General features: G+C 27.2%; 5 protein-coding genes across 8 annotated transcripts; all 5 read left to right on the forward strand.

The window, feature by feature from the left end:
- Nucleotides 1-675: 675 nt before the first annotated feature.
- Nucleotides 676-5,908, forward strand: LOC103574478 (uncharacterized). Of its 3 annotated transcripts, none has more exons than XM_053738946.1 (11): nucleotides 676-933; nucleotides 2,756-3,026; nucleotides 3,094-3,317; nucleotides 3,415-3,653; nucleotides 3,816-3,969; nucleotides 4,146-4,234; nucleotides 4,310-4,413; nucleotides 4,486-4,627; nucleotides 4,694-5,088; nucleotides 5,163-5,376; nucleotides 5,452-5,908. In XM_053738946.1, the coding sequence occupies exons 2-11, from the start codon at nucleotides 2,758-2,760 to the stop codon at nucleotides 5,566-5,568; spliced, it is 1,947 nt and encodes a 648-aa protein (XP_053594921.1). In that variant the 5' UTR covers nucleotides 676-933; nucleotides 2,756-2,757; the 3' UTR covers nucleotides 5,569-5,908. The 3 variants fall into 3 exon arrangements, with proteins under 3 accessions (XP_053594921.1, XP_053594919.1, XP_053594920.1); XM_053738944.1 differs by having other exon boundaries at nucleotides 677-933; nucleotides 3,816-4,059; XM_053738945.1 differs by lacking the exon at nucleotides 676-933 and adding an exon at nucleotides 960-1,068 and having other exon boundaries at nucleotides 3,816-4,059.
- Nucleotides 5,909-7,872: 1,964 nt separating this feature from the next.
- On the forward strand, nucleotides 7,873-11,681 carry LOC103574477 (probable helicase senataxin). 2 transcript variants are annotated; one of them, XM_053738948.1, is made up of 12 exons: nucleotides 7,873-7,977; nucleotides 8,392-8,671; nucleotides 8,866-9,086; nucleotides 9,204-9,424; nucleotides 9,507-9,750; nucleotides 9,826-9,914; nucleotides 10,006-10,109; nucleotides 10,183-10,324; nucleotides 10,391-10,785; nucleotides 10,860-11,073; nucleotides 11,149-11,510; nucleotides 11,643-11,681. In XM_053738948.1, exons 2-11 carry the CDS (start codon nucleotides 8,394-8,396, stop codon nucleotides 11,263-11,265), a joined length of 2,025 nt encoding a protein of 674 aa, XP_053594923.1. In that variant the 5' UTR covers nucleotides 7,873-7,977; nucleotides 8,392-8,393; the 3' UTR covers nucleotides 11,266-11,510; nucleotides 11,643-11,681. The 2 variants fall into 2 exon arrangements, with proteins under 2 accessions (XP_053594923.1, XP_053594922.1); XM_053738947.1 differs by lacking the exon at nucleotides 7,873-7,977 and adding an exon at nucleotides 8,101-8,268.
- Nucleotides 11,682-11,942: 261 nt separating this feature from the next.
- LOC103574504 (uncharacterized) lies at nucleotides 11,943-16,127 on the forward strand. Its single transcript, XM_053739198.1, has 11 exons — nucleotides 11,943-12,072; nucleotides 12,523-12,790; nucleotides 12,889-13,121; nucleotides 13,201-13,439; nucleotides 13,940-14,183; nucleotides 14,295-14,383; nucleotides 14,462-14,577; nucleotides 14,661-14,802; nucleotides 14,886-15,289; nucleotides 15,450-15,663; nucleotides 15,741-16,127. The coding sequence occupies exons 1-11, from the start codon at nucleotides 12,048-12,050 to the stop codon at nucleotides 15,861-15,863; spliced, it is 2,097 nt and encodes a 698-aa protein (XP_053595173.1). The 5' UTR covers nucleotides 11,943-12,047; the 3' UTR covers nucleotides 15,864-16,127.
- Nucleotides 16,128-17,023: 896 nt separating this feature from the next.
- LOC103574480 (alpha-latrotoxin-Lg1a-like) lies at nucleotides 17,024-20,326 on the forward strand (the record flags this gene model as incomplete). Its single annotated transcript, XM_053739324.1, has 2 exons — nucleotides 17,024-17,091; nucleotides 18,348-20,326. A coding segment is annotated over exon 2 (1,965 nt), but the record flags the coding sequence as incomplete, so codon positions are not given.
- Nucleotides 20,327-22,318: 1,992 nt separating this feature from the next.
- LOC103574505 (putative gustatory receptor 28b) lies at nucleotides 22,319-23,916 on the forward strand. Its single transcript, XM_014444745.1, has 4 exons — nucleotides 22,319-22,672; nucleotides 22,750-22,821; nucleotides 23,673-23,762; nucleotides 23,848-23,916. The coding sequence occupies exons 1-4, from the start codon at nucleotides 22,319-22,321 to the stop codon at nucleotides 23,914-23,916; spliced, it is 585 nt and encodes a 194-aa protein (XP_014300231.1).
- Nucleotides 23,917-26,004: the final 2,088 nt, after the last annotated feature.

Here is a 26,004-nt window from a genome sequence, read left to right on the forward strand (position 1 = left end):
GAATAGACATTATTTCAAATTTGAGAGAATGAGAAAAAGTAATTATCTTATCTTTATGAAAAAGAAATTATTTTATCTTGATTTTTTTTTAATAATTTTTTCTATTTCAAATTAAAAAAAAAAATATTTCTATTGATTATTAATTAAATACTTTCCCTTATACGAAAGTAATAGGATATGACTACCGGTTCTGAATACTTTGAGCTCGAATCGATCGTAATTCGGGCGGTTGTAAATATGAGAAATAAACCAATGTATCGTTAGAACTAAATTCAATACGGTTCCAAAGGCGCTTGAACCCCTCGGGGCTGTTTGCCACAAAAAAACTGACCTTGAAAAAAGTCAACTTTCTTAAATATAAAAAATCCTCCAGTTGCTATATAATTCTCAGGAAAAAATTTTATCTTAGAAAATGTTCAAAAATTTTTCAATTTACAACCTCCCCGAGTTTCAGAGTCTGGTCATTCGTTGAAAATATATTTTTAACATTTCTACGATTTCCAGTGAAGTTAACTATGAAATTTTTAACTATATATATATTGTTTAATATATATAAATCTTTATTTATGAAGATATCACTTTGATATTGAATTCAACAAAAATATTTCTTCATAGTATTTAAAACTAATTATCGCGACCAAAAGTGAAAAACAATTATTTAGTAATGACTAATGACATATACAAATGTGAACAATTTTTCTCAGATAAACAATCAAAGTGTCGACAATTGTTTATTGCATCGAGCGCTAAAAGTAAACTGCTTTTATATGACGGTGATAACGTAGTTGAAAAACGTGTTCTTTGATTATAAGTCTATACTTATACTCTGGGAATCCCATAAGTGTGTGCAAAATAAAATAAGTTACTTCAAGAATTAGTAACAAGAAAGAAGAATAACAAGAAATAGTAAACTACCAAACTAATAATTTGAAAGTAAGTTTGCCTAATTTTTTTAAATTTTTTGTTTTGTTCGTTTTATGGACCATCTATTATTTGAAGTATTCACCAGTAAAACTCTAATCCATGGAAAAAAATATTTTTTATGAATATAACGGCGTGTCGTTAAACGTGTGAGTCATCTTACAAAATTATTTTAATACCTTCGACTTATATATATACAAACTGTATTAATATTTTCGGGTTTGAAAATAAAAAAGTTCAGCGACGATCTTTTTGATTATCGCCGAACACGGAAGTGGGGATACACCCGCCATGCTGAGCCGTCTAAATACAGTATTAATTTTGAAATATTATTTTTAAAAATCAATTTAGGAGTTTTGAAATTAAATATTCAAAATAAACATAACATTTATGTAATCGTTTATTAATTGTTATCTATATATACATCATATCATCGATATAAAATTTCAAATTCTACTTATATCTTATCTTTTCCAAAGTAATAATTCACATAATTTTTTTTCCGTCTACTCATGACAATGGACCAATTAAAGTATTTGAATCTATATACGGAAGTATCGGATTGTATAGTATCACTATCAGCATATAACAATAAACACGCAACATTCATAAATTATATGACTGATTTGATTAATATTAACAATACAACCCGTAGTTTCTACGTGACTGCCCGAGTATTGCTTCTAAATTCGTTGAAGATGTCTCAAGTTTTACTGCTTATCAACCTTAGCAATTTACTCATTGATACTTTTTTATAGTTGTTATTAAGGGTATTCTCAGACAGTGCCCTCACTTTTTTAAAAATATATAATGACTCAACTGTCATAAATGTATTCAAATTTTAGTAATTAATTTAAAAAAAAATTAAAGCATTAATTGAAAAAAGAACAACGTAGTTGCAATTTCACCAGGTATTGATAAGAAAAAAATTACTTACATTTGTTGTCAATTAGGAGTCAAACAAAATTTGGTAAATAAAATTTTAGCCTACGAAATTTGAAAATTCGAGTTATAAATTAACATGAAGATTTTACTGAAATTTATTTACCAAATTTCGTTTATTTATTTACCAAAAAAACTCCAAATTGATAACAACTGTAGGTCATTTTTTTTTAATCAATGTTGCGACGAAATTGCAACTTCGTTATTCTTTTTTAAATTGATACGAAAAAAATAAAGAATAAACGATCGTCTTTTTATTAAGGTAAAAAAATTATTAACGTATGCATTAAAAGTGATCATAACCGTGAATTAAATGAAATTTTTTGTCTAATGATTTAATATTATTGGAAATAAGGTTATGGAAATAATTTATTCTCAGTTTTCTCAATAATTACTTCAGCTTTATTTAATCGCAATCGGAAAGAATATCTTACTCATAAGACGTATACTTTCAGACCAACTAATTTCAACCAACATCTTAGTGACTAACACCATTTATTTGGCCGCATAGGTCCACTTACATATATCTAAAGAATAAACAATATCACCCATGCATTTATCATTCTTAGTATTTATTTTATGTGTTTTTCTTTTAAACATACTCTTAAACTTAAGATCAAATTTTATTATAAGTTTATATAAATAGTTAAAATATAAATATAAGAGAAACAAAATAATATATATAAATATATATATATATATATATATATATATATATATATATATATATATATATATATATATATATATATATATATATATATATATATATATATATATATATATATATATATATATATAAAAGATTAGTTTTTGTTTAAATAAATTCAGTTAAATAAACCAACAAATATCAAATCAATTAATAAATCATCTGCTTATCAATTAACAATAGAAATGGGAACACTTGAGACGATTAATAAAAATACTACAAGAAAATTGCGGGAAGAATTTTTGTATTACGTACTTCAATGGGACCCGAAATGGTTTACTGAAAGTGATGAAAGTACAATTCAACTAAATTCTATTGTGCCACTAAAACTTAAACAGTTATCATTACTTTACGATAATTATGATGATTATTATCAAGCTCAGTTATCATCTTTGCTTTATGATTTTTGGTATCAATTATATGACATAAGTCTTAGAGGTGACAAATGTGAAAAGTGAGTATTGATTTTAAAAATTCACATTTTTTTCTCAGCATCATTAAGTTTTTATTTTTTATTTCAGAGCGTCTGATATTACGTTATCAAAAACTTCATTGCCATTGAGATGTATATCAGTAAATTCAGAAAACGACAAAGTTTGTCGTGTTAAAATGAGAACTGTAGTTCCGTATAGTTTAAATGTAATGTATGCAAATCGAGGCTGTTTAGCAAAATTTAAAAATTCGTTAAATGAAAATGCTGAAGAATTTGCATGTGTCGACAACGTTCTGTTTGATAAAATACACTGTTACCAGATAAAATTTTTATACTCTAATTCAAGTTTCTATAAATTATAAAATAAGTAATTAATTTTATTGCATTTATTTCTATTTTACTTTTCCAGGGCAGCCTAAGTATCAATTAACTTATGATTTGATAATTAAGTACCAGGAAAATATGGAAATTCCGAATTCAATAATTTTAGAATCAGTATCGCCAATGCTGTCAGTATATATAAATTTTATTGATTCATTGATAAATATTGCTAAAACTCCATTGTGTGAGGCCATTTTGAGGCCAAATATTAAAGATTATGAATTTTCATCAATTAGTGACAATGATAAAATTGAGCCATTAATTGAGGTATAATTATAATTATTAATATTTAATGATAATATTGATAAAATAGGAGCGAGAAAAAATTTTCTTGAGCCAAGAAACCTTTTCCAATCCTAAGAAAATTTTCGTTTTCATTTCACAATGCAAAATTTTTATTGCTCTAGAAAATCCTTATTTTCTGTGTAGGACAAATTAAACTCCAAACAATTGGATATTATTGCAAGGACTGTTAAAACAGTTGAGGAAAAAAAACCTGGGATATTTATGATCTCGGGAGCCGCGGGAACAGGAAAATCGAAGATCATTGTCGAAAGTGTTTTGGCAATGCTGATCAAGAAAAGTACTAATAAAATATTAATTTGTGGACAATCTAATGGAGCAATTGATTACATTGTCTTACAATTATTAGATGCAAAAAAAAAGTTATTGCGTAAATACAAGATATCTTGATGAAAAACATTTAATGTTTTATTAAATGATAACTATGGAATTAATTATAGTAATTATTACTTTCAGAAAAAGGAGTACGGTTGAATATAATACGAATTGGCCGTGAAGATAAAATAAATGAACAAGTTAAACCAATCTATTTTAAAAGACTAAAAGTATTGCATTTTCTTTTTATTTGAAAGATATAGTAGTTATAATGTTGATAAAAATTTTATTAATTTTAATTATAGAAAAACTTACGAGATGAACATGCTTCGATGCTTTTAGAAAACGCCAATGTGATTGCTGGGACGTTATCAACTTCTCCAAATCTTTATATGAAACGGTTCTTCAAGTAAGAACTAATGTTGCCACATAAATTTAACTTTTAAATAACTAATTAATAAAATATTTTGATTGAGTATAGAAACATGCAAATTCCAGTTTGTATCATTGATGAAGCACCACAAGCTATAGAAATTGAAACATGTAATCCACTGATGCTTGGTGTAAGAATTTTAATTCTTGTCGGTGACTCACAGCAATTCTGTCCCAAAGTATATTCTGAGGTACATCATTTTTATTTCCGTAATGTAACATGCCACTGATGATACCATCGTTTATTAAATTTTCAGGAAGCACTTGACAACAATTTGGGACAATCGTTATTTTGGAGAGCACAAAAAATATTTGAAAAAGAAAAAAAGAGCCCAATTATGACACTAGAAGACCAATATCGAATGACAGATGCAATCGCAGAATGGCCCAATAAGTTTTTCTACAAGGGTACATTAAAAAATTGCGTTTCCGTTCGACCTCTAGGTTTCTACAACTACAGAGTACTCAATCATTCTTCTCCTGAAGAAGAAGGAGGCTACGTTAATATTGGAGAGGCTAAATTAGTAGTCAATATTGCCTACACAGTAATGACTCAAGCAAAATTAGAGAATTTGAGATCTAAAATAGATATAGGTATTATTGCATTCTCTGATTTACAGCGTGATTTAATAATAGAGATGCTGGATGAAAGGTACATTTATATACATTCTTGTAGACGTACGTGAGTTAGGAAATTTTTAATTGCAATTTTAACAACATTTCCAGGACATCTGATATTTGTGATGATCGTAAAGATAAATTTCAGTTGACTGTAGTGAAAATGGGAGACGCGTTTCAAGGATCAGCATGTGATATTATCATCCTGTCTTGTGTCCGCAGTCTAGAGCCCAAATTTATTGATGATCCAAATCGACTGTGTGTCAGTTTAACCCGTGCAAAACATACTCTCATTATTTGTGGCAACTTTGCTGAATACAACGTAAGTTAATGGTTGTCAAATAACAATAGCAATTTGATTTAAACGTATTTATTAAAATTTTTTAATCTTTTCTAGCAAAATGCTATGTGGGACTCGCTTATCAAAGATGCGCAGAAACGCAATTCATACTTTACCATTAATTATAATGACGAATCGAGTACACTGAAGCAGTATCAAATTTCCGATAATTAAAAAAAAGAATTCTTTTAATCGTTTCTTTAAGAAATCCCATCAAAAAGTAGTAAAACAGGAGTACATACATACACATTTATTTACTTTTATGTATTTTACGTTATGAACAATCATTGCCATCACTGTAACAACCGTAGTTTTGAAAAAAAAAAAAAAAACAATGACGTAAGTCATAGAGTGAGTTAATGTAGATCATGACATAAGATCATTATTTTTGTTATATTTTCTCTCATTCTTTCGTATTAAATATCATAATATTGAAGTAAAAGAAAAATAATTTTATAACTTTGTTTTTCGTAGTGTGGCTCTGTGGTATCGTTTAAAGCTTTGGAAATGTTAATTGTCAAATGCCATTCTTAGAAAAATATGAATAAAGATTAATACTACTATATTTTACGATTATATACATTATTATTTATTTAAAAGGAGTATTGAGCACCTACAATAATTATAATTAAATAGTAGAAAATTATTAATTTTTTTTTTGTTTTATTTACTCTTACCTCTTTCTATATAATCTAAAGAATTGAGAAATGGAAAAATTTCCGTTAAAATTTTAGTAAATCTAAAAATATTGTAGTTCTGGAGAAAATAATTTTTTAGGATATAATAAAAAATTAATTGCAGTACTTAAAATTATTTTAATTAATATTCCTCTTTTCATGATATAATTATTTCTAAAAATGTTTATAATTAATTTTTACCAAATTTTTTTATCTAGCTTTTTACATTTGCTGTCTATGATTACTGATCAGTAACAGTATTTTTAAAATCCTTAAAAATTCTAAAATAATTTTGTAATCTTTAAATTTTTTCAATACTCGATTTGCTTTAGACAATTGTTTTTTTTTTTTTTTTAATTCATTTTTTTTATTTCTCACACATGATTGACATTAAAACTAATAAACAATCAATTAATAATAATAAATAAATTTTTTTAAATTCAAATCTCATCTTGTCATAATTTAAATTATTTTCATCAGCAAGATATTGTTTATAAAAAAACCTGTTTACAAATTTATCAATATCCACTATTTACAATAAATTGCTATCCAGCAAAATACGCCTTGGCCTTGTCTACAGCCAGTCTTTTTAACTTCCCGCTAAGAAAATCGACGATTTTCAAAAATTTCGGTAAGTTATTGTTTTCACCCCGATTTTTGAAAATCGAGTTTTCATCAGATGTCGACGTTTTGAGGTCCTAGGAAGCTATTCTGACTATTTTCAGGATGATGTCCGTGCGTGTGTCCGTGTCCGTGTCCGTATGTGTGTGTGTGTGTGTGTGTGTGTGTGTGTGTGTGTGTGTGTGTGTGTGTGTGTGTGTGTGTGTGTGTAAACTCTTTGTAACTTTTGAACTAATGAATCGATTTGGATGGTTGAGGTGGCAATCGAAAGAGCTTGTTGGCCGTCAACTTTCCTAAAAATTTCAGATCATTTGATCGAATAGACTCGAAAATATTTGCGAATTACGAAAAAAAAAAAAATTTTTTTTTTAGTTTTTTATTGATTTCTCAGAAACGACTTATACGATCGACTTCAAAATCTAATCAGCTCTAGTATTCAATAAAACGCGTCGATTACCACCTCAAACATCAAAATCGGATAATTCGTTCGAGAGTTATCGCGGGAGAAAGAAATGGTGTAAAACGGTTTTTTCTAAATATTTTTGAAACGACTGACGCGATCGATTTCAAATTTTAATCAGCTATAGAATTTAATAAAACGCGCCGATTGCCGCCTTAGTCATCTGAATCGGTTAATTTGTTCGAGAGATATCGCGGAAGAAAGAAATGGTGGATAATGGTTTTTTCCAAATATTTTCGAAATGACTGACCCGATTAATTCCAAATTTTTTTTTTTTAGTATTTTGAAAGTATTTCAAAAACGACTTGATGAATCAATTCAAAAATCTGATCAGTTATACAACTCAATGAAACATGTCGATTGTCGCCTTGAACGTCTTAATCGGTTCATTCGTTCGAGAGATATCGTTTGAGAAAAAATCGTAAAAAACGTTTTCTTTCGAAAACAAAGGCATACAAAAATATTTTCGAGCTCGAAGAGAAAATGTATCTACAACAATTTTCTGAGCTCAAGGAGCTCGAAATAGGCGGGAAGTTTTGGGGCTGGCCCGCAGGGTCAACCGACAGACCGATTTTTTTTTATTAAAATGCACGATAATATTTCTTAGAAAAAATCTAAATATTTATAATCTTTCAATAGGTTCAATATTATCTGGACGAGCCGCCGTAAACAAAATATGTCGAATACATTTTAGCTTCAGTTTCAAATACTAAGCGGCTGAGCACGCTTTCGTCACTTGATCTTGAGGAAATTTGTTAAAAAGTAGATTATTAAATTCATTTTTTATAAGATTAGTTTCTAGTCCATTTGGGACATAAAAACTAAGTGAGTTTATTATATAATTATTAAAATAAAAGATATACATGTCATTTTTGACATATTTATATACATATATTGAATCACATATAAGCTGCGTATTTATGAGTGTAAATGCCAGTTATTTCTTTGTTTCAAGTGATCAGTTTCTCAGGTTCTTATTATTGTGCTGACGTATAGTTGATTTTCGCTTTTAATATTTTAGTAGCATAAAAAAACATTTAAAGTTATTTAACAATCGCTGACAAAGGATTAAATTTTAATTATATAAACGTTCAATTTAACAAAAGAACAAACTGGGTATCCATATCTATTTACTTTAAATAAATTATACTTGAATCATAACTTAAATCAATTTTTTAAAAATAATTATTTTTATTAAATATCGAAATTTGAGTTTTATTTTATTTTATATTTCAATAGAAATGGGAAGTTTACGAAGAGACAATTATTCGGGTTCTAAAAAATTAAGAGAAGAATTCATATATCATATTCTTCAATGGAACCCAAAATGGTTTACGAAAGGAAACGAAAGTACTGTTGAATTAAAAAAAATTTTGCCATTGCAAATAAAGCCGTCATTATTATCATACGATAGTTTTGATGATTACTATCAAACTCAGTTAATATTTTTGCTTTATGATTTTTGGGATCACTTAAAAGCGAGTTCGGAACTTCGCAGTAATGTTTATAATATTTACAAGTGAGTATTTATATTAAAAATTTAATTTAATTAATATATATAAGGTAAAAGACCCAGTACTCGATTACTCATATATTTGTATAGTGATATTTACTTAATATAGATATACAAATACGTGGATTGATCGAGTACCAGTTCTCTGATTGAGTACTGTCTTTTACGTTATATTCAAAATTAAAATTTTAATTTTTCAGATTATTTGATGATTCGGAATTTAAAACTCTATTTTCATGTCGATATATTAAAGTCGATTCTGACAACCACCAAATTTTGTACTTGAAATTACGCTCATCAAAGTCTTTGTCACACATAATTATTCCAAACATCGGTACTCTAGTTAAATTTAAAAATCCGTTGAAAAATAATGACGAACAGTTTGCATTTATTCAAAACGTTGTTCAGGATCATATACATGGTAATAAAAATTAAAATTACTTTTTGAAATTTTGAATTACAAATCAGTTAATTATTTATATACTTGAGTCACAACATCATTATTCTATCTTTTATATTTTATTCAATGGTTCTCAAGATCGAGTAACATATGAAATAGCAATAAAACAAATGGAAAAAAAAAAAATTCCAAGCACTATTTGTCTAGTATCAATAACTTTGACATCATTTTATATGACACTTATTGACTCATTGATAAATCTTCCGCAAACTCCGTTGTGTCAAGCGATTCTAAAACCTACGATTGATGATTACGAATTCTCATCAGTTGGTGACGATGAAATTATATCTATCACAGAGGTAATTATTGAAAGATCCCTGATTCCGTTAATACAAAGTTTAGTTTATGATAATAATTTTTAAATCCTTATTTTTGCAATAGGACACTCTTAGCTCGAAGCAATTGGACATTATGGCGAGAGTTGTTAAAACAGTGGAGGAAAACAAACCCAAAATATGCATGATCTCAGGACCCGCAGGTACTGGAAAATCAAAAATTATCGCTAATTGTGTTTTTTCAATGCTGAGCAGAAAGAGCACAGAAAGAATATTGGTTTGTGCACAGTCGAATTTAGCAACTGATTTTATTGCTATGGAGCTAATGGGTCAAAAATCAAAACTTGAAAGTAAGATTTTTGATAGATATGGTGTAAACTTTAATTATGTAGTAACTAATTGAGTAAATTATGTATTATCTTCAGGAGCTGGGGTACGACTTAATGTGATTCGCCTAGGTCAAGAGGAAAAAATGAACGAACAAGTAAAATCTGTCTCGTTTGCAAGTCTTAAGGTATTTAAAATTTGAATTTTTTATAAAAATTTAAAACATTGATATGATAAGAAACATTTTTAAAGCGAGTTTTGATTTTTTGCTGTTGTAGAAAAAAATCCGAGGCCAAAACCCTTCGATACTTTTAAGAAATGCTAATGTCATTTGCAGTACTTTAGCATCTTGTTCGAATAATTATATTAAACATTTTTTCAAGTAAGAGCTAGTCAGATAGATTTCATTTTTAAATAAGTATGTATTTATTTTAACAAAATTTTATTGAGTATAGAGATATACCAGTTTCAGTTTGTCTTATTGATGAAGCACCACAAGCTATAGAAATTGAAACATGTAATCCACTGATGCTTGGTGTAAGAATTTTAATTCTTGTCGGTGACTCACAGCAATTCTGTCCCAAAGTATATTCTGAGGTACATCATTTTTATTTCCGTAATGTAACATGCCACTGATGATACCATCGTTTATTAAATTTTCAGGAAGCACTTGACAACAATTTGGGACAATCGTTATTTTGGAGAGCACAAAAAATATTTGAAAAAGAAAAAAAGAGCCCAATTATGACACTAGAAGACCAATATCGAATGGCAGATGCAATCGCAGAATGGCCCAATAAGTTTTTCTACAAGGGTACATTAAAAAATTGCGTTTCCGTTCGACCTCTAGGTTTCTACAACTACAGAGTACTCAATCATTCTTCTCCTGAAGAAGAAGGAGGCTACGTTAATATTGGAGAGGCTAAATTAGTAGTCAATATTGCTTACACAGTAATGACTCAAGCAAAATTAGAGAATTTGAGATCTAAAATAGATATAGGTATTATTGCATTCTCTGATTTACAGCGTGATTTAATAATAGAGATGCTGGATGAAAGGTACATTTATATACATTCTTGTAGACGTACGTGAGTTAGGAAATTTTTAATTGCAATTTTAACAACATTTCCAGGACATCTGATATTTGTGATGATCGTAAAGATAAATTTCAGTTGACTGTAGTGAAAATGGGAGACGCGTTTCAAGGATCAGCATGTGATATTATCATCCTGTCTTGTGTCCGCAGTCTAGAGCCCAAATTTATTGATGATCCAAATCGACTGTGTGTCAGTTTAACCCGTGCAAAACATACTCTCATTATTTGTGGCAACTTTGCTGAATACAACGTAAGTTAATGGTTGTCAAATAACAATAGCAATTTGATTTAAACGTATTTATTAAAATTTTTTAATCTTTTCTAGCAAAATGCTATGTGGGACTCGCTTATCAAAGATGCGCAGAAACGCAATTCATACTTTACCATTAATTATAATGACGAATCGAGTACACTGAAGCAGTATCAAATTTCCGATAATTAGAAAAAAAAGTTTATGTTATTTTAATTGAAATACTTATTACATTTTTATCTTCTACTTTTAATACTATTCTCATACTTTTTTTAAACAATGAACTCATCGGTCTTGAGGCAATTATAATCATAATAATCAGTTTTAATACTAATAAATAAACATCTCTTAATATATAATTACTAAAAACAAAATAATTTCTTTTGAGTTAAATCTATCTCTGATTTAAACAACATTAAAGTAGATTACCTAGAATGGTAGGTTATATTTTATCAAAGTTTTTTAACCCCTACGAAACTGGATACTAATATATAATATTTTTATTTACCTGTCATATATCCATTGATTAATTACCCAGTTTTAAAATTCAGTAATTTTTTTATTTTCAGTGAACAATTCAACTCATAATTAACCTTATCATCGGTTTTTTTTCTTTCATCATCCCATTGGTCAATTTATCAATTTTACAAAAATTTGAATTATTCAATCATAATATTTTTGATCCTATTAATGATTGATCACCACTTATTGATTATCAAATCGCTTCCATTGTCAGCTTCAGAAAATGTTTACGTTCATCGAGCTTGCAATCGATACCATCTTCAAACAATTATACAGAGATCGATCTATCGAACTAAAGATATCGATAAGTATGACGCAATAGGTTTTTTTTTTGTTTTATTTTTTTTAGCGAGGTTCATATTCTGATTGTAGACAGCGTTGTATCTTCAATTTGTTCATTAATTACACATTTTTTATCCACTCGCTTCGTTGTTTGAACAATAAAATTTATAATGAAAATACAAATTGTTACTGAAGGTAATGATTAAATATACGACTTATTTATGTTATTTATAAATAATTATATTGCACATTTGATAAAAATATATGACATTTATATGGTAAGATGAATTTTTTATGCCGACACCTTAGTATTCCGCTTGGGTGTCATATTTTTTCAAATAAATAATTTTCTACTGCATTTTATTTAATGTAAATTTAAATGAAAACTCAGTCAGTTTTATTAAATAAATTTGAAAAATTTTTTATCAACCAAAATTAATCCTGTATTATTATTTAATTAGTTATATATTTATAATATAACTTTTCGATTCGAAATTCAAATCGAATAATTTGTAAGTTCAAACTATTTACAGTTCCCTATTATATATCTCGTGAAAAAAAAACGATTGATTATGTGATTAAGAAATTAATAGTCAATACTAATATATGATTTTTTTTTTTAAATATAATTTATTATTTATGTAGATATGGAAAATCCAGTAAGTGTCGAGAGTAATAATGTGAGGTTTTTAAAAAACCAATTTCTGTATCAAGTTTTACAGTGGAATCCAAAGTGGTTTTTAGAACATGATAAAAAAAGATCGATTGTTACATCAATGAAATTGATTCCTCCAAAATTATGTTATGATACTTTTGATGATTATCGTAAAACTCAGTTGCCTGTATTAGTCCATGACTTTTGGCATGAGATGATGGAATCTCACAGCAAAGAAGACGACAATATTGAAACTACGTTTGTATTTTAATATTCAATACAAAAATTATATTCATTTTATCTTCTCTTAGTATTTTAGATTATTGATACTTATATATTTAAAATTTATAATCTAGGGTTCCCAGCATCGGATTGTTTAAGATTCCATTATTAGGCAGATGTTTAAAAGTAAATCATGATATTAATATAAACGACAAAATTTTTAATTTCAAAGTTCGTACTAAAATAAAATTTGATTCGAAACTCTGGTATCCGCATCACAATACTCTGGTTAAATTTAATAACCCGCTAGCTGATAATCAAGAACAATTTGCTTACATTGAATATTTTTGTCGACAACAAGTACCTGGTATTATTTTATTAAAATTACTGACTAAAAAATAATTGATTATTTTATTTACTAATTTTATTTTTTCAATAATCGTCAGATAAAACTGAATATGAATTAACATACGAATTGATGACAAAATATCTGGGGCATAATAAGATTCCAGATTCAATAACTATTGAACCAGTCAAGATAAAAATGTCAGTTATTTCAAATTATCTGAATTCATTACTGTATCTTCCTAAATCTCCATTGAATAGAGCGATACTAAACCCAACACTGACTTACTATGAATTTTCATCAATTAATGATGAAGATAAAATTCAACCAGTTACAAAGGTAATTATTATAATTAGAGCAAATCTTTTTATACATAGTAATAAATTTTTATTTCTCATCCGTACAATTTTTGAGTTTTCGAATCCGTCTTTTTTTAATTTAGCTGAAAATTTTTATTCTTTCTCTACCTCATTAAAAAATATTTTTCAGGAAATTTTCAATTTTTTTTATCCAACCCAAAAAAAGTTATGAATTTAAAAAAAATAATTGAGAGTTAATCCCCAAAAAAATTTTTATTTTTGAGTTTTTTTTTCAAAAAAATGGAAGATATCTATAAATAATTTTAGTTGTACTAATTTTTTTTTTAAACTACATCCAAAAACAAAAAGAATGAAAAAAAAATGCCAATGTTACCGCATCTTATTCTTGCCCACTGCTCTTTAATTTCTCTTTCCAGTTTCTTGTCCCAAGTAGCTTTCCTCCCCTAATTCTTGTTTAATTACCTTCAATACAAAGTAATTATTATTGTAATAATCTTTAAATCTTTATGATTGCAATAGGACAATTTGAACTCGAAACAATTGGAAGTTATGGCAAGAATTGTAAAAACAGTTGAGGAAAATAAACCTAAAATATGTATTGTCTCAGGACCTGCTGGAACAGGAAAATCAAAAGTTATTGTCAATAGTATTTTCTCAATGATAAGCAGAAAAAGTACTGACCGTATATTAGTATGCGCGCAGTCTAATCTAGCGATTGATTCAATTGTTCTTCAGCTTTTGGATGAAAAACCAAAACTCGAAAGTAAGTATATCAATTTTAATTAAATGTACAAAAGTAAAGTAAAGTTAATTAATCACACTGTAATAGATTAATTATAATGGTAATTAATAAATTATGTTAATTATTTTTTAGAAAAAAATATAAAATTTAATTTGATTCGTCTGGGATCTGAAGAAAAAATGAATATTTTAGTAAAACCCGTATCATTTTTAACACTTACGGTACAATTTAATTTTATTATTTTAAATAATTTAATTATTTTAATAAAATAATATGATTTTATGTTTATGGTTTTATAGAAAAATGTAGATATCAATAAAAAAACAGATTTTGTATCAGAGCTTTTGTCTAAGAGCAATATAATTGTCAGTACATTGATCTCTTGTCAATCTTCTTATTACAGAAATTATTTAAAGTAAGAATATTTAATGCAATTAATATTTTAATGCCTATTTTTGTTAATAAAATTATTAATTAATTATTTCTAATTTTTAACAGAGATTTAAAGATTTCAGTTTGCATTATTGACGAAGCATCTCAAGCTTCAGAACTAGAAACATTTTTACCTTTCAGACTGGATGTTAAAATTTTATTTCTAGTTGGTGATCCTAAACAGTTTAACCCTAGATTACATTCTGAAGTACACGTTTATTTTTTTTTTTACTATAGATTATTATTATTAATATTATCTATAAATTGTAATTAATATTTTTTTTTATATAGGAAGCAATGAAGATTCAAAATTTGGACAAATCATTGTTTCATCGAGTGCAAAAAGTATTTGAAAAAAAGGATAAAAATCCTGTTTTGATGTTAGATACTCAATACCGTATGGTAAAAGCAATTTCACAGTGGCCTAATAATTATTTTTATAATGGAATTTTAAAAAATGAAGCCTCTGTCTACCCATTGGGTATTTACAAGTACAAATTACTTAGCCACACATCGCCGGAAGCTGAAGATGGCTTCACAAATATTGGAGAAGCTAAGCTAGTTGTCAATATTGTTTATTCTTTATTAATGCTTATGTATTTGGAAAAATTTAATTTCAAAATTAGCTTGGGTATCATTGCACCCTTTGAAGAACAACGCGATTTAATAATAAAATTACTGAATCAAGAAGAGAGGTCAGCAAAATAAAATTTCGATATTTAAACCAAACAATAGTAATTTAAATATTTAACTTCCCTCAGACGGAAGTTTTGGGGTTGGCCCACAGGGTCAATCGTTTTTGAAATTTTGTAAAATGTAAAGACTAGTTTATATTTATTTTACTTAAACTTACAGATTTAACAGCATTAGCAAAGAACGAAAAGAAAAAATTATTATCAAAGTTGTCAAAATGTCAGATTGTTTTCAAGGCTCGCAGTGTGATATTATTCTGATGTCATGCGTTAAAAGTACGAGCACTGATCACATCGATGATCCCAACAGACTTTGTGTCAGTTTGACAAGGGCTAGACATACTTTGATAATATGTGGTAATTTAAATAAATACAAGGTTAATTATTTTTTTTCTAATTATCAGTATTATTATTTTTTATATTGTTTTATGCTAATTATTTTATTTATTTACAGGAAAATTCACTTTGGAATGATCTTGTTACTGATGCCGAGGAACGCGATGCTTTTATTAATGTTGGGTCTGATAAACTTGATAAACCAAAAAACATAAAACCCTTACTAATTCCTATCATCTAAATTTTTTTTTTATTTTTTATTTTTTAAACATTATGTCTAATTAATTATTTTTTTTTAATTGTTTAAAGTCACATCTGTTTAAAATTATTACACATTGAAGCAAAGTTATATCTAGTATTAAATTAATTATTTCTAGGTAATATTTCGTTGATTAAGACTACATCACTTTGACATAAATAATACGTTTTTTGTAGTTTTCCTCTTTAGTGACCATTTTGAAAAAAATATACAGATTTAATATGTATATGTGGATATATTATTAAATACATTTGCCGTGAATCAAAAGATGAAGAAAAACTTTGTTTTTTTAAACTTCCCGCTATGAAAAATTTAAAATTTTCAAAAAAAGGGAAGTTATTGGTTTCGGAGCGATTTTCGAAAATCGAGTTTTTTTAAATATCGATGTATTGAGCAACAAAATAACCGTTTTTTGACTTCGAGAGCTCAAAAACAGAGGAAAGTTTTGGGGTTGGCCCACGGGGTCAACCGTTTTTTAGACTTTTTTTATTACAATACAATTTAATTGTTACTTTATGAAAGTTAACGTTATAGATTATTAAAAAATATATATAAATTATTGTGATAGTATAGGATTACCATCCGTCCAGGTTTTTCCGAACGTGTCCGGGTTCTTAAGAGTGTCCGAGCAAGTTTTTATTAACATTTAGCTTGTAGACAATGAAAATAATAAAGCATTTAAATTTAGCAGCTAAACTTTTTTATCAGTAGTAACAATAAAGGAACAAATTAAAATTCAGTGCAATTGCTGCTATACTTTTAGCTAAATTGAATCTTAATCTCTATGGTTATTAAGCAAAGACGATGTTTTAATAAAAAATTGAGTATTTGAAAATATCTGCGAGATGGAGAATCTTAATCGCACATTTAATAAGAAAATGTGTATCAACAAAAGAATAATTATTAGGAAGAGTTACTCACAATTATGAAAAATTTAATTATTATTTTAATAATAAGCAAAATATGAAGTTCGTTCGAAAAATAAATTCTGCAATTTTTTTATTTTATTGGGATAATTAAAATGACTGGGTTTTCTTTTTAGCGTCCGGGTTGTAGATTTTTAATGTCCGGTTAAAAATATTTAAGTTGGTAACTCTAGACCTTTATTTATGAAATTATTTTCAAACCGAGTGCGACGCAGAAAAACAAAGACGCAAATGTGCAGTAAATAAATGTATTCACTTATATCAGCTTAGTAAATATAGATTGCGTAAATATTGGATAATTACATTATTATTAAAGTAGAATAATTAGCACTTGATATTTTTATGCTTAATGATTATTTTTTTTTTTTTTTTTTAATATAAAAAATAAGGTAAGCAACCTAGTTTTGTAACTTAACCTGTCAACAAATCAATTATTTTTTATGACGAACTGTCATAACTATCAAAATTTTATCAATCAAGAAAAATTAAAGCATTAATTGAAAAAAAAGACAATGTAGTCACAATTTTACTGAGATGTAGATTAAAAAAATTGCAGTTCTGTTCAATGAGAGTTAAAATAAATTTGTTAAATAAATTTCAGTAAAATCTTCATGTAAATTTTGGTCATTATAATTTTCAAATTTAGTAGGCTAAAATTTATTCATCAAATTTTGTTCCATTCCTAATTGATAACATCTGGTTATGACAGTTGAAAGTGGGGGGTACTGTCTCAGAATATTCTAAAAGTAAGAAATGTAGTCGTATCCAAGAACCCAAGTAGCACACTTGACATCTATGATATGGCAGTTTTGAGGCCGCTGTTTTTTGACCTATAGATAAATCACCAAAATGATGAAAAAGCAATTAGAAATTAATCTCATCAAAAAAAGTATCTGTTTTAAATATTTGAAGCAAACGGCGGCAAAAATTTAATTACAAACAATTGTCAAACAAGTTATCTAATTGACGTCAATTTAAATGACTTTTTTAAGACAGGAAAACAAAGATAAATTTTCTATGATTCCTAGGGCCATCAAATAATTGCCTTTGAGAAAAAATAACATTTGTCTTGTCTTTTTAAAAGACATCTTTATGACATCTTAAAGTTGTCTCTGCTTGACACCTATAAGATATCAGTTTTGAAGCTGTTCTTTGACCTATCGATAAGGCACCAAAATGTTGACAAAGCGATCAGAAATTCATCGCTGAAAAAATATTTGCTTAAAAAACTTTACAAAAGTCACTTAAAATTACTTTTCTAAGACGGGAAAAAGATAACACATTTTCTATGACTCCTAGGACTAACATCTGTATGTCTTATTCATATAAAAAAAATTTGTCTCGTCCTTCTTAAAGACATCTTAAAGTTGTCTCTGTGCTACTTGGGAATAATAACAGTAAAACTTAATTTTATTTACTGTGCAATTACAAAGCTTACAATTTATAATAAATTTGTACATTTCCTCAATTAATTATAATTATTACAATTAACACGTAGATCGACATATTTTTTAAATAAAATGCTTTTTTATTATTATAGATTGAATAGCAAAAATGAATGTTGGTAACTATCCAACACCGTACAATACCATGATTGCTATCATTCAAGGAAACTCAACAATCGTCAAGGAAAATATAAATTCCTTCGGATTATCATATGACCCCTTATGGCTAGATGGTTATGAACTTCTCTGCATTGCTATTGAAAATAAACAATTTGAAATAATGGAATTTCTCCTTGAAAAAAATGTGCCCGTAAACATCAGCAACAAAAATTACCACAATACTCCACTGCACTTGGCAGTGATGAATGAAGACGATAAAATTGTCAAAATTTTGCTGGACAGAGGTGCGGATATTAATAAAGAAAATTTATTCCGCATTAATCCACTCGACCTATTAATGCAAGAAACAAACGAAAAAATACTTGAATTATTTATTGACCATATATCTGACACCAACATCAAAGACTCTGTTTACATAAGACTGTTGATCGATTTATTGGATAAAAATCGTACGGAACTCGTAGAAAAACTTTTGAGTAAATGTCTTACAATTAACATCAACGAAGCAATGAGTACAATTAATTTTTTATGTAAAGCCGCGAAAAAAGGATACTATCGAATCGTAGAAAAACTATTGGAACGCGGAGTCGATGCTAATGTAGTTGATAACACAGGCTACAGATCAGACACTGCATTATACATCGCCTGTGAAAAAGGTTATCTAGGAATAGTCAAACTTTTACTGGACAATGGAGCTATTGATAGTTTAGATACGATATCTAATGAAGATAATCAAAATTTATTCTATTATCCTCTTCATATCGCCATTGCCAAAGAAAAGTACCAAATCGTTAAATGTCTTCTTGAGTACGGAGATAAACCTGACAAATTATATTTAGATAATAATGAAGAATATTCAGCTTTACATTTAGCTTGTGAAGAAAATAATATTGAAATAGTTAAATTACTCGTTGACAAAGGAGCTGATGTTAACATAAAAAATAGTAGAGGCATGATGCCAATCGCGCGAGCTAAATTTTACCACGGAAAAGATATTTTTAATTATCTTATAAATGATAAAAATTTTAAACTAGACTTAAATAATTTCGTATCTCTTTTATACGATGCAATATCAGATGAAGATGTTGACAAAGTTAAATTGATTTTACAACATTTGGATGCCAATTTATATTTGAAACATAAAATAGACATCAATACTTTGAGAAACTCTGAGGGCATTTCGATTGTTTATATTAACAGCATTATTGGTGATGATGGAATTGATGAAATTATGAACCTTTTTGTTGAATACGGAGTGGATGTCAATGCAAAAAATAAATCGGGTAGAACTTTGCTTCATGTGGCGTTTCGGTACAGAAAAGCTGCGTCAATTGTCGCGCTTTTGAAAAATGGCGCGGATATTAACGCGACATGTAACAATGGGTATACTTGTCTTGATTATGCTCTGGATAAAAAATTATTTAAAAATCGTTATTGTGACCATGATGTTGAGTCTGGTTTATGGCAGGTAGCTCCTGATAAACGCAGAGAAATAGTTGATGAATTTATGGAGCATATTATTAAAATGAAATTTTTAAATTTGTATGTAAGTGAAAAAAATACCAAGCATTTTATAAATCTTTCGAAAAAACCAGTCCGCCATTCGAAGAGATACAAAAAAGAAGTTGAAAATATGAAACGTGAAATGATAGCGGATAATATAAGTTATTATGATTTTGTAACTGCCGATTCTTATCGATTGATGATGTATTTAAATAAAGATAAAATTTTTGAAACACTCAGATCTGAAAGTTACGCATCTAAATTTCCGCTGTATGCAATCATTATCAGTGGCTGTTTCAAAAAAGGTCTTACGAGAAAAAAATTATTTAATGAAGCTTTTGAATATTCTGTTTTTAATATTATTCGAAGTTTACCGTATCCTTGCATGAGATTAATTATGGACTATTTTAGTAACACTGACTTGAGAGAATTAATAACTAAATGTAAATATTGCCGTTATAATTTAAGTGATTAATGACTTATAAAGAAAAATTTTTAATATATTTTTATTACTATTTGATGGATAACTAAACTATTGTCACTATTTATTTTATTCATAATCATTTTCAATTCATACTGCCGTATTTAAGTTGGCTTATTTCTTTTATTATTATCTCAATTCAATATGAAATTAAGGAAAAAAAAATTCATATTCTTTTGTGATGTAAGAATACTATCGACGTTTCCTTAATGTCTGTATGTGTTGATAACACTAACGGACATTTTTTTGATACGAGTGAATAAACAAACGCATGATACTTATTAAGGGAAAGTCGATTTTATAAGAAAATTTAAATAAAGCGACATAAATTATTATTTTTAATGGATATTGATATGTGTAATGATTAAATAAAATTTATATTTATAAAAATTGCATAAAATATAAGAATTATTTTTAAGTGCAAAGTGCGATATTATTATAATGTCCTGACGAGAGCCAAAAAAAGTATGATAATTTTCAATAATCTGAAAAATATGAAGTAAGTTTTTTTAGAGGAATAGTTGACACTTTTCTGTACTGTAAACAAATTTAAAAATTATTAACTTTTGAAGGAGAATATTATGTGGATGTGGAAGAATTTTTCGGATGATGCAAAAGAACACGATACTTTCATTAATGTTTGATCATGATACGTATGATAAACCCAAAACCTTAAAGCCGTGCTTGATTATTTAAGCACTCATTTTCCTGTATCAAGTACTTTACTAAATATCTAATAATTATTTCGGTATTATTTGCATTTAATTAAGTAAAAGGTATATATATTTTTTATAGTAAAAATAATTTTCATTATTCTTTAGATATGTCATGAACCTTTTGCGTAAGCAAGTTTTTTATAAAATCTTTATATATTATTGTTTATAATAGGTGTGATAACTGAGTATCCAAATAATAATTTAATGATATAACAAATATAAAAGTAATAAAATCGAACTTTTAGTGATGAAAATTCGGGAAGACAAAACCAATTTAATGACATGAATATTTTTAAAATATAAAAAAAGTATAATTACATTTAATTTATCAATAAAAGTAATAAATATCGACTGTCATTACATATAATAATTCATACCGCGATGAAAGATAAAAAAATACATGAAAAATAGATTATTTTTTTTACTCATTCGGTTTCTCGGCCACTTTAATCAAACTATCAACGTAATGTGTGTTGATGGAAAAAAGACAACAATCACGAAAAAACGCAAAATCAGACATAAAATCTAATGATGTTTTCGTGCTACTTATTAGTATATACCATCACACCGTTAAGTAAACCCATTGTCAAATTTATTTATAAAATAAAATATAAATCGAGCAATGGAGCGAATAAATTCGAATAAATTTAAAAAAACTCCACATTATAACAAAGTTGACTCAATATATTACAAATATTTTACATTCATTCACCAAATATTTTTAAAAATAATCGGACTGTCACCCTGGACAGTTGACTCGTCCGGGATCTATAAAAATCATCAACTTAAAAATCATAATTTTGAATGTTATTTTTCCCGCGCCGGGTCTTGTTATAATGTTTTATTATTTATAACATGTATTTGCTTTGATATTTTTATTGTACTCAATATATCGTCAATTAAAATCGATTCCCGTCCAATATTGGATGCAGTTGCAGTTAAACTTTCATTTGTTGCAACACTTTGTATAAGTTTGATACCGCTTATTTATATTTTTCAACAAAAATTGATAATAAGTGTGAACAGGCGATTTAAAACTGTCGACCAAAAATTAAACAAATGTGCAGATTTCAAAATGGCAAATGATAATACAAATTATTTTATATTTACTACTAATTTAGCCATAACTTCGTGCTTAATAATAATGAGGGAAATCTATTATATGTCAGTGGAAATTGTCTTTGCCATAAGTATCCCATACTTTATCAGCAGTTGGGTGATAATACAATTCGCGATGCTCATAAATATGTTGAAAAAACGGTTCGAAAGTATTAACTTGACCATTTCAAAACTGGGCACAATTGAAAGTAAAATTCCACTGTCACGTTATTCGGTTCTTAATGATATTTCGAGTATCAAATACGCGTATGTTGAATTGTGCGAAATGTGTGACGATGCAACGGATTTTTATGGGTTGCCGCTTTTGATTGTTATAGTTATGTTTGCTATTAGAACTCTATTAAACTTGTATTACATAATTATAGCTCTGATTGACAAACAAAAAATTGACACCGGGTCTTATTTATCGGGATTGTTCATATTAGGAAGTATATTTTTATTTATAATATTAACTACTGCTGTCACACAATTAATAAAACAGGTAAGTGATGTAATAATTTGAGAAACCTTAAAAATTTTTTATTAATGAATATTTATATTGAATTTTGAATTTTTTAGAATAGAAAAACTGGTAGAATGGTAAACTCACTTATGGATCGATATTCGATGGATGATAAAATAACAAAAAAAGTAAATATTTTAATGACTAAATCTATAGAAAATAATTTTTTAAAGGGCATTGAAACTGAGAAGTTTCAAATTCTGAGTAAGCCAAGAAAATGTTTAATTTTTTTTATTGATAAGAATAATTATAACAACTTTGTTGTTATGTGTAAAAACTTGATTACACGGCTTAATAAAAGCTGGAAATTAACGCTTACACAGAAAAACAAGAATTCTGCGCAAAAAATTTTTACTCGCCCCATGAAAATTTTTGGCATAAATTCAAAACGAATATTTTTTAAGGACACACGGAAAAAACCTGTGGAAAAATTAGAGTTCCAAATATCAGCAAAGTCCCTCTACTTCAAAACTATAAAAATTAAATTATTACAGAAACTGTAAAATTTGGTATCTATAATTGTAATTACTTTATTATGAGAAGTAGTTTTAATTATTACAGTCCAAACTATAACACTTAAAGTTTATTTTTATATGAGGGCCCTGTTTTTGCATTAAAAACTGCAATTTTTCTACTGCTTTTTTCCGTGCAGGAAAAAATTTTCTTGAGCCAAAACAAAATTTTTGGCAAAAAAAATATATAAAATAATCAAAGTTGATACGAAATTCCTGGGGTTTGATGAAAAAAATTTTTTTTTTTTTTTCAAACTCTAGACTCGTTTTCAAAATCAAAATTTTGAATATTACAGTTTACTATTTAGACCTACATAAATTTGAATTATTTTCAAAAATTAGAGTGGAATGCGGAATTTAGATCTTCATAGATCTAAATTATTTTTCCAGGGAAAATAAATAGAAGGCTCATAATCGAATATTTTTTCAGCATTAAAATTTTTAATGATTAATTTTTACAATTATAGTTAAGTAAATTTTCAAACGATCTCTGGCACCTGACTGTCGAATTCACAGCCTGTGGTATCATTCCCCTAGATCGTACTCTTCTGGCAGTAGTAAGTTTTAATTACAAGATTTTGATTTCATAAATTATATAAAATTAAAAATACTTTTATAACAAATGGTTATTATTTTTTTTAGATTACTGGTACAATTGCGACGTATTTAGTTATTGCTGTACAATTTCGTGTTAGCTCACCTTCTAACTAATTAAATAAATAATTACCTTCAGATTTATGACCACGTATCCTCGGTATAATTGATTACTGTTAGAATAGAAGCCAATAATTAAATATGCAGCGACTTATTAATGGGATTTAAAGTCCGAATAAAATTTTGCCTTTGATAAAAATTATTTGAATAATTCTTCAATTCGGTTACTACGTTTTAATATAGGAAATGGTATAATTTGTTAAAAAATTACAAGCTGCAATTAAAAATTTTTATTATCTTCAATACATTCAGTATAAATTTTACTTGTATTAATATTTATTTAATCGTTGTAAGATATCGAACGTTCATTTCCCACAGTCTATTTCTGCCGAGCATGTAGGAGTATCTATATCTCCAATTAAAAATAACCACAGTAAAAAAAAAAAATTAGAATGCAATGAAAATTAAATCAAATTTATTGAAATTATTTGTCAACTAATAGTTTGATAAGAAAATTTTTTATTTTTTAAACTTTTACATCGTCGGTATAAAAATATTTTTTTACATTAAACTAATAACATTTGAGGTAGGAATAGTACATATATATTATCCTTATTATAGGCAGCAGATGAAAATAATATATCACACATTTTTAAAAAATAAATGATATTTATGAGCTTTTCAAAGTTTTGATGAATGTCGATATGAAATAATAATTTATGACTCAAAACTTTTCCATTAATTTAATTCATTATAAAAATTAATGGTTTTAGTGAAATATTAAATATATGTATCCCATTTAATTATGGAATTTGTTTACATATTATTATGTGATTTAAATAATTAGATGAAATAAAGTTAAGTAAATATAAAACTGAAGGTATTCTTACTTAAAAATAAAAAATAGAAAATTTATTAAGACGATCCCGTATGAAAAAAATTGTTAAAAAAGAGTTGAAAAAGTGGTAGCTATTCTGAACTCCAAAACGTGACACAACAATAAACTTTTAAAAAACTTCTGACAGTATTTCGCGCTGAAAAAAATGACAAAATTTATCACTTTTAATGGAGAATTAAAAAAAGTTTACAGAAGAGTTTCAAAATTTTGGTTTTAGTAATGAGTCTTGTTTTCCTTTTTGTATTTTCAGAAGTTAAAAAATCTCTAAAGAAAAAATCTGTTGTGTCACTTTTTGAAGTTTAGATTTTTTTTTTATACGGATACATACTTAAGATACTTGCATACTAAAAATTAATGTACGTTACAAATATACTTGAGAAAATATTTGAAATTTTATACATTTGTAAGTTAAAAATAATTTTTTTTTTATTTTTAAATAATAAAAAATAGTATTTACTATTCATAAATGATATTAATTATTCATTTTAATAGTTAACTATTGTCATGGAATGTAAATATAGAAAATCACGTATTTAAGTAGCGACCATTGATAAGAAAAATATAAGATTAAACTTTTTTCATTCTCTTTACTTGATGACCAGATTTACTTTTCGGCGGGTTAAACTCTCGTAATTTTACTGCAGTTTTACTCGCGCTGATCAAATTATTCAAGCTTTTAGTGTCTAAATAACCAAAAATTTCTTCACAACAATTTTGAGGCACGCCTCCAAAAAACGCATAAATACAAGACTCCTCGTCTTTATTAATAATTTCTTTTCTGTATAGTGCCAATTTGATTCGTGCCTCCAGCATGTCATTGTAAACTGGAAACTTTTCCTTTGTAACATCAGATTTGAAAACTTGCTCGATGCTCTCATTTTGCGCCAATCTCGCAATCTGATGATTTGATCTTTCAAACAGAGAGAAAAATTTAACACCACTGACCCCAATTCTTTCTCTTTTCATCCGTTTTAGTTCTTCTTTACACGATACTAGAGAATTGCTAGAAATGTTTTTAAATTTATCACAAAATTCAACATCCAATTTGTTCTCAATGCTTTTCTCCCATATCGATTCTTTGGCTTTAATAAAATATTTAAGTACATAAAGTCTAGCTGTGCGCCGCGTGACATCTAATAATACTTTTACACTGCAGTAGTTTTTCAATAATTTCAGGTTGTGATAATCGTCGGTTATTCTGTTGATGATTATTATTATAATTTCGGTAATACCGATGAACGTTTACA

This window comes from Microplitis demolitor, chromosome 5 (genome assembly GCF_026212275.2).
Source record: "Microplitis demolitor isolate Queensland-Clemson2020A chromosome 5, iyMicDemo2.1a, whole genome shotgun sequence".
In the NCBI taxonomy this organism is placed as follows: domain Eukaryota; kingdom Metazoa; phylum Arthropoda; class Insecta; order Hymenoptera; family Braconidae; genus Microplitis; species Microplitis demolitor.